The 13,163-nt window shown below is 43.5% G+C and overlaps 1 protein-coding gene across 1 annotated transcript in view; it reads right to left on the bottom strand.

Moving 5' to 3' along the window:
• The window catches only part of ANKUB1 (ankyrin repeat and ubiquitin domain containing 1), a gene marked incomplete at its 5' end in the record, with an annotated part of 48,965 nt that overhangs the window by 18,659 nt on the left and 17,143 nt on the right, over positions 1-13,163 (bottom strand). The window contains one exon of the mRNA XM_081138420.1: positions 8,548-8,764. Coding sequence (XP_080994546.1) covers positions 8,548-8,764 — 217 coding nt within the window. The remainder of the gene's footprint in view (positions 1-8,547; positions 8,765-13,163) is intronic.

The following is a 13,163-nucleotide window of genomic DNA, read 5'->3' as shown; positions in this document are numbered from 1 at the left end:
GATCATGGGGAATGTTCCATAAATACTTGTTGAATGAAGCCCCGCCCACTCCCCAAATCCATTCTGGGCATGGGCGCGGGCTGCCCTCCCCACCCTTAGCAGCCCAGGAGGCTGGCCTGCCCTTCCGAGTGCGCACCGGGCTGTTTCTGGCCCTGGGCCTTCTTGTTTCGCTGCCCTTCCGTCTAAATTCTCCTGGCTCCTTCCACACACCTTCCTACCAATGGTTTATGATGCAGCACTGGCATCACCTTATCCAGGAAGCCTTCCTGGACTACACCATTCTGTCACTTCTCCAAATAGGTTAAAGGCAGGCTCAGCTGGTGACCATAATATACTTTGAAACTACCATGAGCATGCATTTCTGCTTTGGAATTGCTAGTTTGCAAAGACTGATAGAGAATTCTTTGAGTTGAAGCATCATATCTCATCCAGTCTGCAGGGTCTGTTTTAGTTATGCTCTTGATTGCAAGGAGGCCCTCAAGAAAATACATTTATTGTGCTGAGACAATGACCAGACATGGCGTACATTATGGACCAAGGCCCCGGGATCTCCCGCTCCTGCCCTCTGTGTCTCTCTGTATGTCTTCTCACTCTCTCTACCAACAGGCTGCCCTGCTTGCAGTTTCTGTCCTATCACGACTTTGGCTTGCACTCAACATTGGTTTACCACGACCCAACCTCATTTCATGACACTTTTCATTTTCTGCCCCTACTGATAACCAGTTTGTCTTTCAACATTTCCCAAGTTGAATTTACAAGACTAATAATAATACATAATAATAATATATTGAATATGAACAGCTAATATTCATTAAATGCTTATTATATGCTCTGCATTGGTCTAGGTACTTTACATGAATAAGATAAATTAAAATTCACAACAGCCCTAAGTGATAGGTTGTATTATTATCTCTATTTGACAGCTGAGGAAACTGAGGCATTATGAGATTAAGTAACTTGCTCAAGTTTTACCTACCTAGTAAGCAGTGGAACCAAGAGCTGGACCTGGGTAACCTGGCTCCTATGTCCATGTGCCTGTCCTCTATGTCTGGTTTTCTGTCTCTTATGTCATTCATTCATCTATCCATTTACTCCCTTGATACTATGCTGTGGTTCAACCACCAGGTCCCTGCTGGGTCTCGCTGAGGCTCACCTTCTGCCTTTCTCAGTCTTACCAATTGTCAGTTGCAGACTGACCTGCCTATCCCAGGACCCCTACTAGCAGGACTTATTTGAGGTTAACCTCTTTCTGCTAGATATCTACAGGTGGGATCTTCCTAGCTCATCTTCCTTCCCTAAGTGGTTGCCTCACCTCAAAACCCCCACTCTCCTTAGCTCTACCTGTCCGCTGCTGATGGGCCTTGATTCTGAAAACCACAGTGATGGCTACATGATTTAAATCAACAGTAGAGCACTCCATCAAGACTTGCATTTCATTCTGCTTTAATTCCCTATCTGGGAGCAAATGTTATAACTATCAATTTCAGTTCCTTGCAATAAAGCAGTCCTAATTTCTAAAAGAACGAAGCTAAGAATGGATGTTTTTTCTGTTAATGCTCAATGCTCAGCTTTTGTTTATCCAGAGAATTCCTAAGCAGGTTAACCAGCACCATTTATTGGCTAATCCTTCCATCCCAATCAATTTGTAATGCCTCCTTTGTCGCCCATTAAATTTCTTCATAAGTTTAGGAATTCTGTTGGGAAATAGAAATTTACTTGAAAAATGCTATATTGTTCCAGAAAATACAACTATAATCTATAACTGAAATGAAAGTAAAACTAATGAGACTTTAGCTTCAGGGCCTCTCACTATATGAGCTTTCTAATTCTCTATTATTAATTTTGGATTATTTTTTAAGGGATCCCAAAAATTGTATATATTTACAAAACTTAGATCCACCCACTCTCTGCTTGCAAACCTATCCATCTACCATGCAGGGAAACAGGTGCGAGTAATAGTGCCTATTCTGGGGAATCGTGCCCAACCTCTGCCTATGTGATCCCTGTATCCCAAATTCCAGATTTCTCTGGAACCCTGAGGTAAAAACCTGCCTATCTGACTTAGGCTCTTTCTTCTTGAGTATAGAAAACCTTTCTCTGGCTTGGGTTTCCCCTAATGAGAAACAAAACAAAACATTGATCAGAACTAAAGGAGCACCAATAAAGATAGTACATATAAAGGCATGCTGGATTGGCAGTGTAAATTGTTGGAAACAACCCAATTTTGCGTGTATATACTCTAGCAGGTCTCATCTGTAAAAGAAATTAAAATGGCACAGGAGTCCTCCAAGGGGCCTAAGGGAGCCTCGTAGAGGAACCAAGGAGAGGTAGAGGGACCCTGGAGCCAGCCCAGATTTCAGGGTCTGAGCTGACAGGAGTCTGCTCCTGGGACGGCCTCTCGGATGCAGTGTGCTCAGGCTGGCCATGAAACCTGCCACAAGGCACTTGCAGTGAAAAGCACCAATGGCATTACCCTGTAAAGGAAAGGCATTCTTTGTTTACTCATTTATTTAGGTACACCTTATTCCAGAAAGGGTTAAAATCAGTTTATAAGAATATATAAAATATAGTCAGAGTAACGGGCAGACAAGCACATAGATAAGCAGGAGGAAAGTAAGGGCCAGGATAGAGACTCGGGGGTTAGGAAAGGGCTCAAATGAACGTCTGTCCCATATAGGTCAGTACAGGAAAAGGGGTGTGCGTGTGTGTGTGCGCACCCATGTAACGTGTCACTAAACCTCAAGTCACGAAATCACAAATATTCAAAAATTTGGGGATGTTTAGCTTTGATAAATTCTTGATAAGTTAATCATTAAATATTCTACAACCAAAAGAGTCCTTTAATCTCATTATTTTATTTTACTTTTTTATATCTTTATTGATTTCAGAGAGAAGAAGGGAGAAGGAGAGAGAAAGAGAGAGAAACATCAATGATGAGAATCATTGATCACCTGCCTCCTGCACGTACCTGACTCGGGATCGAGCCCGCAACCCAGGCATGTGCCCTGACCAGGAATCGAACCATGATCTCCTGGATCCTAGGCTGATGCTCAACCACTGAGCCATGCCCAGCCAGGTAATCTCTTCATTATTTATCTTCTTGACTGCTGCAATCTTACTGTCTCTATCCACTTCATTGAAACTATTCTCTCTGTGTTCACCAATGACCTTTAAGCCAAATCAAAAGTTATTTCTTGGACATTGTTTTTGGCCTTTTTTGGCAACCTGAAAATTGTCTCTTCATCATCTGTAACAATGCAAAGCCCAGTTCTCCTCTTGACTCAGACAACTTTCTGTGTCTCATTTCCTGACCCCTCTTCTGTCTACCTGTCCAGACCTCAGGGTGTCCTTAGCACTGGCCCTTGGCACTCAACACGTCCCGCTGTAATTACCTTCTAAGGAAAGCACCTCTTGTAGAGCTTGACCCACAGCTCCATGGGCAGGACATCAACGGTGATATCCGCTAACCCAACTATCTCTCAAGCCCTAGCTCCATGTTTGTCGTGTTTGTGCTTACAGCTTGGCCACTAACTAGCTGAGTAACTTGCAGGAAAAAATGAAACCTCTGAGCTTCCTTATATCTAAAGTTTAGGACCCAAAGATAAGTTCCTTTTCCCAGGTTCACCACCGCTATCCTAGTGGCAGAACCTTGGTGCCTCCCTCTTCCAGCATGACATTCTGTCTCCTCTTCCTGAAATTCTCAGGTTGTCTCATCCATTGCTAGTGGAATTAGTTAATACTGGGGTTATCAGTAGTAAGTGCCAGTTTGCATATCACCCTGCTTCCGGTCTCTCCTGACTCCTTTCTATATTCCATGCCACTTGCTACCAGGTGTGACTTTTGCTAAAGCACACCTCTTCCAGAATGCACATGATTTCAGAGTCTCAGCACACTAAGCCTGTGCTCTGTTGCCTCACCCCTAAGACCCTCTTCAATCTGACCTCAGCTGTGTTTCCCATTGGTTTCCATGAGGCTTCACTCTTCACGACAGTCTCCTGCTTTCTGTCCCCCTGGATTAAGCCATGTCCATGAACCTCTGGCTCGTGTTTTTCTCCTGGGCCAGGAGCCTGGAATGTCTCCCCTCCCCATCGCAGAAAATTCTGCCCCTTTGTGTGCTCAGGCCCCACATTCTTCCAAATGCCTTCCCTTGAGCCCCTCAGCCTACGTTGAACTGTCATATTGGATTATAACCGAGTATATATGTGCATGTCTCATTTATACCAAGTTACAGAACATGCCCAGATGCAGAGACAATTTTGTATACTTATGTATGAGCTAGTCTGTGCCATGACTAATTGAGCTACTTAAATCTTTTATTTTCAATCTGAACTCAACTGCTTCTCCTCCTTTGGAAGACAGTGAAGGTTTAACTCCAGAAAGCACCAGGAATGACTCACTGACTAGAAAGGAAAGAACCTGTAAGAGGGGCTGATCAAGGACTCTTGTATCCACTAATTTAAAAAGGTGAGCTACTTAAAGAATGCTAGGGATGCTTTTGTCAAAGGTATGAAGCAGGCAAAAGGCTTTCTCCTTTCCCTTTGAGTCCCCTTTTCCCTCACTTCTCCTCCCATGCTTTGTGCTCTCACAGTGGCCAAAGTAGTCCACCTTGGTCATGCTCCAGCCTCTAACCTTATATCTGAAAACACTTATTCCTACAGGGTTGTTTTAAGATGCTGCTGTGTTGTTCCTGACACACCCTGAGCAAGTCATTTAACCATTCAGAACCTTTTTGCTTTCTTTAAATATGTAGCAATTTGGGTTGGGCCAAGCTATTTCTAATTTCTCTTCAAGCTCTAGAATGTCACATCATGATCTGAGCAACATAGGCTGGAAGAACAGTAAAGTTTTCTCATTTACCCTTTGGTATTTCATTAAATAACTAGATCATAAGTTGCCTGGGGACAAATACCTCTTGTGTGCCCTTACTCACATGAACGCCCCCCCCCCCCCGCCGCCATGTTCTGGGCAGGGCCAATCCCAGCAAGCATGCAGAGCAGGTGTGTGCTTTACAAGGGGCAGAGACACTAAACTGGCTGATCCCACATCCATGTGTGGCAGATAAAATCAGGAGAAATATCTCAGCTGCAGAGGTACCCCTAAGGAGTGAGGTGTCCCAGCCCCACACCAGGCCGCCCAACCCAGGGTCCCAGTGCCAGGAAGAAAAGTCCCCATACCTTCTGGCTGTAAAAACCAGCAGGGAGTGTGGCTGAGTGAGATGGAGTCTGCGGGAGTCCCAGGCAGTTCCTCTTATGGGGCCCACATATGGACTTAATTGAACTCACTTGCTCTGTGCTCCAGCCCTGGGGCAGCAGCTGGAAAGGCACCAGGGACTTACAGAGAGGAACTGAGTTGTCTAGCATTAGGGCAAGAGCTGGGGCAGAGCAGCTTTCTCCCATACAGAAGAGCTGGCAGAGACCATTGATCCTTTTCTGAGCCCTCCCCCACAGAGCCAGCAGGTGGGCACCATATCTGAGTCTCCATCAACCTAACACTGCTTGCCCTGCTCTGGTGATTCCCTGAGACCCCCACCCCATCCAACTTATAGGCCCACCCAAGCTGTTTCCAGTGGCTTTTCTATAAGAAAGGCCTATCTTGGTTCATGCTTCAGACTTTCCTAAAATCTCTCAAACAAGTAGTATCTGGTCTCTGTGTGCCCTGTACCTCTCGCTAGGTGGCCCCAGGCAGGGCACTAGTGGCAACTGGCCTCAGTTCCCAGCTTTGCCTCTCCTAGGCACCTCCAAGCCCAGCACAAGTAGCAGCCATCTGTAGATTGCTTTGTAGCTCATGCCAGTGGCTCTGGGCAGGACACAGGTTGTGGCTGACCTTGGCCTGTATCTCCTAGGAGATCCCAGAGCCAGTGCACCTGGTGGACAGCTTCAGACCTCATCAGAGCACCACCTAATCACCTCCGCAAATGACACACTCAAGTGGCACACTCAGCAGGCACCAGAGCTCCACTCTGTGAAGTCCTGTTCTATGGAGTGGGACCCTGCACAGTTGATCCTTCACAGTGGTTACCAGCCAGTCCTTGCAGCTGATTGGCCCAGGGGTAAATCCCTCCCATTAACGTGTCAACAGCAATCAAGGCTCAACTACAACAGGAGGGTGTACACAACCCAAGGGGTGGGAGGCACACATGGAATGCCCAACTTCGGTGATTGGGAAGGCTGTGCCACCAGACTTTACAGGACACCTACTCCATAAGGCCACTGTACCAAGCCTGGGAGATGTAGCACCTCCACATAATACATAAGAAAAAACATAGGGAGGCTACCAAAATGAGGAGACAAAGAAACATGTCACAAATGAAAGAACAGAACAAAACTCCAGAAAAGGAATTAAACAAAATGAAGACAAGCAATCTACTAGATGCAGAGTTCAAAACACTGGTTATAAGTGTGCTCAATTAACTTAGGGGAAGGGTAGATGAACTTTGTGAGAACTTCAACAAAGAGATAGGAAACATAAAAACAGAGATAGAAAACATAAAAAAGAACCAGTCAGAAATGAAGAATACACTAACGGAAATGAAGGATAAATAAATCAACAGTGGAGTAGATGAAGCAGAGGATTAAATAAGAGATTTTGAAGATAAGAAAGCAGAAAATACAGAATCAGTACAGCAAAAAGAAAAAAGAATCCAAAAACAAAGAGGATAGTAAAAACCTCTGGGACAACTTCAAGTGCATTGATATTCACATCATGGTGACACCAGAAGGAGAAGAGAGAGAGCACAAGGAATTGAAAACCTATGTGAAAAAATGATGATGGCAAACTTCCCTAACCTGGTGAAGGAAATAAATATATAAGTCCAGGAAATGCAGAGAGCCCCAAGCAAGATGAACCCAAAGAGGCCCAAATCAAGACACATCATAATGAAAATGACAAAGGTTAAAGACAGAGAGAATCTTAAAAGCAGCAAGAGAAAAACAGTTAGTTATTACAAGGGAGCAACCATAAGACTGTCAACTGATTTTCAAAAGAAACTTTATAGGCCAGAAGGGATTGGCAAGAAATGTTCAAAGTGATGGCCCTAGCCAGTTTGGCTCAGTGGCTAGAGCATCAGCCTGCAGACTGGAGGGTCCAGGGTTCAATTCTGGCCAAGGGCACTGACCTCAGTTGCAGGCTCAATCCCTGTCCTCAGTTGGGGCATGTGTGGGAGGCAACCAATCAATGTGTCTTTCTCACATCAATTTTTCTCTTTCTCTCTCTTCTCTCCCTTCCTCTCTCTTTGAAAAGCAATGGAAGAAATATCCTCAGGTGAGGATTAAAAAATAAATTAAAAAAAAGAAATTCAGTGATGAAAAGCAAGGACGTACAGCCAAGATTACTCTACCCAGCAAAGCTATTATTTAGACTCAAAGGATATTTAAAGAGCTTCCCAGACTAGAAAAAGCTAAAGGAGTTCATCACCACCAAACCAGTACTACACACAATGTTTATGAAGAAGGAAAAATAAGATAAAAATATGAATAAATATGAATAAAATGGCAATAAATGCATATCTATCAACAACTAAGTCTAAAAAACAAATGAACAAGTAGAACAGAAACAGATTCATAGATACAGAGAACATTTTGATGTTGCCAGATGGGAAGGGAGGGGTTGAGGGGATGGGTGAAAAAGGTGAAGGGATTAAAAAGCACAAATTGGTTGTTACACAATAGTCATGGGGATGTAAATTATAGCATAGGAAATATAGTCAATAATATTGCAGTAACTATGTATGCTGTCAGATGGGTACTAGATTTATTGGGGTGATCACTTAGTAAGTTATGTAATGTCTAATCACTGGGTTGTACACCTGAAATTAATATAATATTGTATGTCAACTGCAACTGAAAAAAAAATTAAAAAAAAAAAAAAATTGTTTATACTGGAAAAGCATGCTCTGACCCAGGAGTGAATTTAGTTAGAAATGTAAACAGTCAACTTGGCAAAAACAGGTTTCCATTTTGTATAATAATGGACTTCAGAAAGCAAATTTCATTTACTGGTATTCGGAGTATATTAAACTGTAAATGTTGGAGGTCAAATGAGCACTATACTAAATTAAAGCAATAAGAAATAAGAAAAAACAGGGATGAACATTGATGCCAACGTTTTGTGAGCCTCAATTAAAAATAACCTAAAAGCAGCAGCAAATCATAACCAACAATATCTTGGAAGGAGATTGCATAAAGCAAGGCTCAGAACAATGTATCACATGCTACCACTTGTGCTAAAAAGAGGAAAAGAATATGTACTTGAACTTGCTGTTATATACATATTTCAGACATATTTCAAAGAGAAAGCTATAAACTTGTCTGGGTCTTGCCCTTCCTTCCTGAGACTATTAAGTCCCCCTGCTCTGAGTAAAGAGAACAAGGCATGGCAGGGCTACGAGACCCTCCCTGGGGCTTGGTCCACAGAACCGGACCCAGAGAGGTACAACCACGCGGCGCTTACAGAGGCTTTAGTTTAGAAACAACTGCTCCGTTGCTGAGAAGCTGGTATCAGAGAACCTAGTGCTGAGGAGTAGCTGGTGTCCAGGGTAGAGGGCAGTACCGGTGTCAGCCTGATAGTCCCTGAGGGTGTTGCAGTCGTACATCTCCAGTCCCCTCGGGGTCCGGAGACAGAAGACACTCACGGGGAAGCCGCATCTCAAAGAGATCAGCGTTCTCAGCTCGGACACTTTTTTACCAAGAAGGGAAGCGTTCTCCATTATCCACATAGTCTCTTGGGTAACAGCATTGAACACGTAGAGAGTGGGCTTGTCTTCTTCCTGAGGGGAGAGAGAAGGAGGGGACTCAGCAATAAGCACCGTCTCGAGTGGGGACATAAGTATTTTGGAGGTGGCACTGAGGGCCTGTAGCTAAGGATGAAAGCAAAGGGCAGTTAAGTCCCTGACTTCTGGTCTGGGCCTTGCTCTCCTCTCTGAGGATATTAAGGAGCCCTCCTGCTTTGAGGACAGTGAAGGAGGCTGGGCAGGGCTTCCAGATCCTTCTTACTCCTTCCTCTGCTGGCCCAGCTGCACAGTGTCGATAATTTATATCCATGCTGCACTTAAGGGGGTGTTCGTTTCAAAACAACGCCTCCATCAGGCTGCGCTTTTATTTGGAAATGCTAGGGATTCTTAACGTTCGCTTAAAAAAACTCCTTTCTGCAAGGTTATCATCCCTGGGGAGTGGAATTGAGTTCAGGCTGGGAGGGGAATTTTGCGTATCATTTTATGCTCTTCATTGTCTGTATCACTTGACCTTAAAAAATAACCGTGTGCATTTATTATTTTAAAAGGAAATGTTAAATATAAGTGAAAAAGTTTCCTTTGTTCCTTTTATTTTGTAATCTGAAAAGGAAAGCAAGCGGAACTGAAATATCTGAAATAGAGTTGAGACTGAAAATTGGGGGACAGCATTAATCCTTCTGTTAGCAACAGTTAAATCAAGCCTAACCGAAACTGAAAACACAGGACACGGGGAAAATGGGAAAGTGGTGGGGAGGGAAAATTTGTTAACATTTCCACTTTTCTAACAACAAAAAACTGGCTTTACTTCCTCTTTAGCGGGTTCAGGTCAATCACGGGTTTCCTTCAGTGCCCCGTGGCTTGCGTGGCAGATGGGGGTCACACAGCTGCCGCTGGGTGCACTTGTAACCCCACCTCTTCCTCTCAGAGGGGCCTTGGGCAAAACCTAGAAGCCTCAGCTGGCCTCCAATTTCTTCCAGGCGGCTCCAGCCAGCCACAGCTGTCTTTTCCTTCCCCTGTTCCCCTCCCACTCTCTCCCATCAAAATTCACCTCTGCTTTCTCCATGGGCCCTCCCTGCTTCTGGCTTGTAATGCATTAAATTTATCCCCCACCTCCCAGATAACACATTGCCATAATATAATCAACATGCAAATCTCTTTGGCAGAGCCTTTAAGGAGTAGTTATTGATGAATGTTTAGGCTGTGATGCTTTAATCTAGGGTCCATTTTAGTGACTCAAATCACTGAGCCTCAGCCATCCAGCAAGCTGAGCTGCTCCCTGAGTCTAAAGTGCTTGGGACAATCTTTCTCAATAGCTTCTCATAAATCCACTCAATAAAAATTTAAAGAGCATAAGGCTCACTCTTTCCCTTTACCATGGCTCATGCTTTCCCATGGCTACGTTAAAGCAAGTATCTGGCCAACCCAATCCATGTGATATTTATAGGCCAGAAGAAATTCCTATGAAAACTGAATAATATTATAGAGTTGTACACTTGAAACCTATATAATTTTATTAACCAATGTCACCCCAATAAATTAAAAAAATTTAAAAAACGGAATAAAAAGACAAAAGAGAAAAATTATATTTGATATAATCACTGTTCCTTATTTCTTTACGATTACTCTGATTTCCCTTCAGCCCTGGTGTGGGTACTAATTTATGTTTAGAATTCAATGGGTAGCCCGGCCAGGCATGGCTCAGCGGTTGAGTGTCAACCTAGGATCCAGGAGATCAAGGTTCGATTCCCGGTCAGGGCACATGCCCGGGATGTGGGCTTGATCCCAATGACTTTCTCATCACTGATGTTTCTGTCTGTCTCTCCTCTCCTTTCCTCTCTCTGAAATCAATAAAGATATATTTTAAAATAAATAACTAATAAATAAATAAATAAAAGGAATTCAATGGGTAATGTATGAACAAAATAGTAAAGGCCATGTCACTCTTAACAGCTAACAAGCTACTATATAATGTTAGAGAAATAAGTTTGAAAGGAGCTCCTAAGAATACAAATCACCATATATTTATACATATGTAAAACTAAGTATCTATAACTACGTATACAAATAGCTGTTGTGGACGAAAAGGAGCCACATGCTAACCTGACAAGCTCAGGGCAGGCCTGCGTGGCAGCCTTGCAAACTCAGCTACCTAAAGTAACCATCAAGGATGGTCTGAAATGAAAACTTTTTAACTAAAAGCAGTTTATGGTGGGTAGCGATGTCCTAGGCTGGTATCTTCCCTGACAAAGGTCAATCTTTACCTTAACTAAGCCTGTTGATGATTGCCTTTTTGCATCTAGGATAACCTATCATTGGAATGTCAAAGTAATTTTCCCCCGGACCCCTCAAAACACAGGCACCACTGCAGAGACCACAAATCCCTTCATCGTTATTGAGTTAATTGTTAACAGTTAACCATCTTGCACCCACCTAAGTAAAAGAAGTGTGTCCATCATTTCACTTTTTATCCAATCCCAGAGGTTTCACCGCTTTGCTTTCTCCCACTTCCCGAACCTATCACAATGGATTCTGTGAAACCCACTTATGTCTCCCTCTCAGATTGTAATGCATAAAACAAGGTACAAAACGGCCTTTCTCAGGAACGTTATCTCAATCTGTTGAGGTTTTGGCTTCCCGGCAATTGTCAACAGTTTGGCTCAAATAAACTCACAAGAATTCATCACAGGTTTGAAAGATTTCTAATGCTGACACTGTGAAACAAGTAATACAAAGTAGAATTGCAAAATATTTTGGCAAACTTTAGATGAAAATCAAAAGTGCAGCCCAGCAGGGCGTGGCTCAGGGGCTGAGCATTGACCAAGGATCCAGGAGATCAGGGTTCGATTCCCGGTCAGGGCACACGCCCGGGTTGCGGGCTCGATCCCCAGTTGAGGGTGTGCATGAGGCAGCCAATCAATGACTCTCTCATCATTGATGTTTCTCTCTCCCTCTCCCTTCCTCTCTCTGAAATCAATAAAGATATATTTAAAAAAAAAAAAAAAGAAAGAAAGAAAATCAAAAGTGCAAGGGAGAAAATATTAATTATTAATGAAGACAGGTTCTTAAATCTCAAGAAAATTAACACCTACAGAAATTGTTTTTCTTTTTGGGCAACCAAGAACTTCCCAGGCCCATTCAATTTATAATGTATCTGGAAAATAGTTCTCAGTGCACTTTTAACTCTCTGTATCCACCATTTTATAAACCTTGTTTTTGTGGGAAAAACCCATCGTAAGTTAAGCACACAGGTTAGAGACACCTCATCACGGTGGTTGTATGGAGGGGGAGCGGCTGGATGCTAATTCACAGCAATTTGCTAACTTACCTTACCTACGTAAGAGAAGGAATCTATCCACCCATGTGATAGCCCTTCCCAAATATTCTGAAAGAGGGAACACTGGTAGTTATACCCAAGGACGTCAGATGCTATTAAGTAAACAATATATATACAAATCATTGTTGGACATACATAAAATTAGATTTTCCCCGTTACAAACAACCCAAGACATCACGGTAAGTGTCTTACTTTTCAATAAACACAAATACATAGATCTATTCCATCGGAATAATTCCACTTTTGTCTTCAAAAACAAACGCAATTCGCTCTACCAGTCACTTGGAGAGGAGAACGGAGATCTTGTTCTTGATTGTCACTTAACCGGTTCTGGACTTAATGGGGGAAAAGTGTGGAATAGGCCAAGGATCCAAATGGGCGGATTCCCCGACCTTCGCTCCCCTCTCTGTTCCCGGCCAGCGGTGCTACCAGTTCAGTCCCACATCCCACTGGCAGCCTCCGGCCAGGAGAGCAGGCCAGCCCAGAAAATGCCTCCCGTAGCCCAAGCATCTGCTCTGCATACTGCGCTATAAAGCATTCACTAGCTAAGTAAGCGAGGTATATTTCCCATTTTTGACTCTGCATAACAGCCTCTCTAAACTATTTAAATAAGAATGCCCTCAGCTCAGAGAGTACTACCTGTAATGACAGGAAAAGGCCTTTTTTCTTTTCTTTGCTGTGGCTTTCCACAGTTTAGGAGAAGCACCTGGTAATTAAGCCCCAACATTGTTGGCTCCTCTGATTCAAACAGCCCCTCTGTTCAAACTGCTGGACAAGGTAAGCTACCCTCAAGGCTACATTCCTGCATCCCCCTTCTCCTTGCTGTTTGCACAGCTCAGGGATAATTCGCACCAAGGAGTCTCTAGTTAGTAGAAAGTTCCCTTCCTGCTTCCCCTTCAAACCAGCCTCTTTTGGACTCTTCATAACTTTTGCTCGAAGCATGTTTTACAGGCCTGGGAAAAATACTGATAAGACCCCTCCCTAGGACATCTGCTGGACTGTCTCCTGGAAAGCAAACAAACTGTAACTTTTCAAGACAACCTCCCTGCTATCTGCTCAACTTCAAGACAAGCCCCCCTTCCTTGTTGCCTAGCAACAGCG

This window comes from Miniopterus schreibersii (assembly GCF_964146895.1).
Source record: "Miniopterus schreibersii genome assembly, chromosome: 5".
NCBI classification, from domain to species: Eukaryota; Metazoa; Chordata; class Mammalia; order Chiroptera; family Miniopteridae; genus Miniopterus; species Miniopterus schreibersii.
This window is presented reverse-complemented; position numbering and strand designations above follow the sequence as displayed.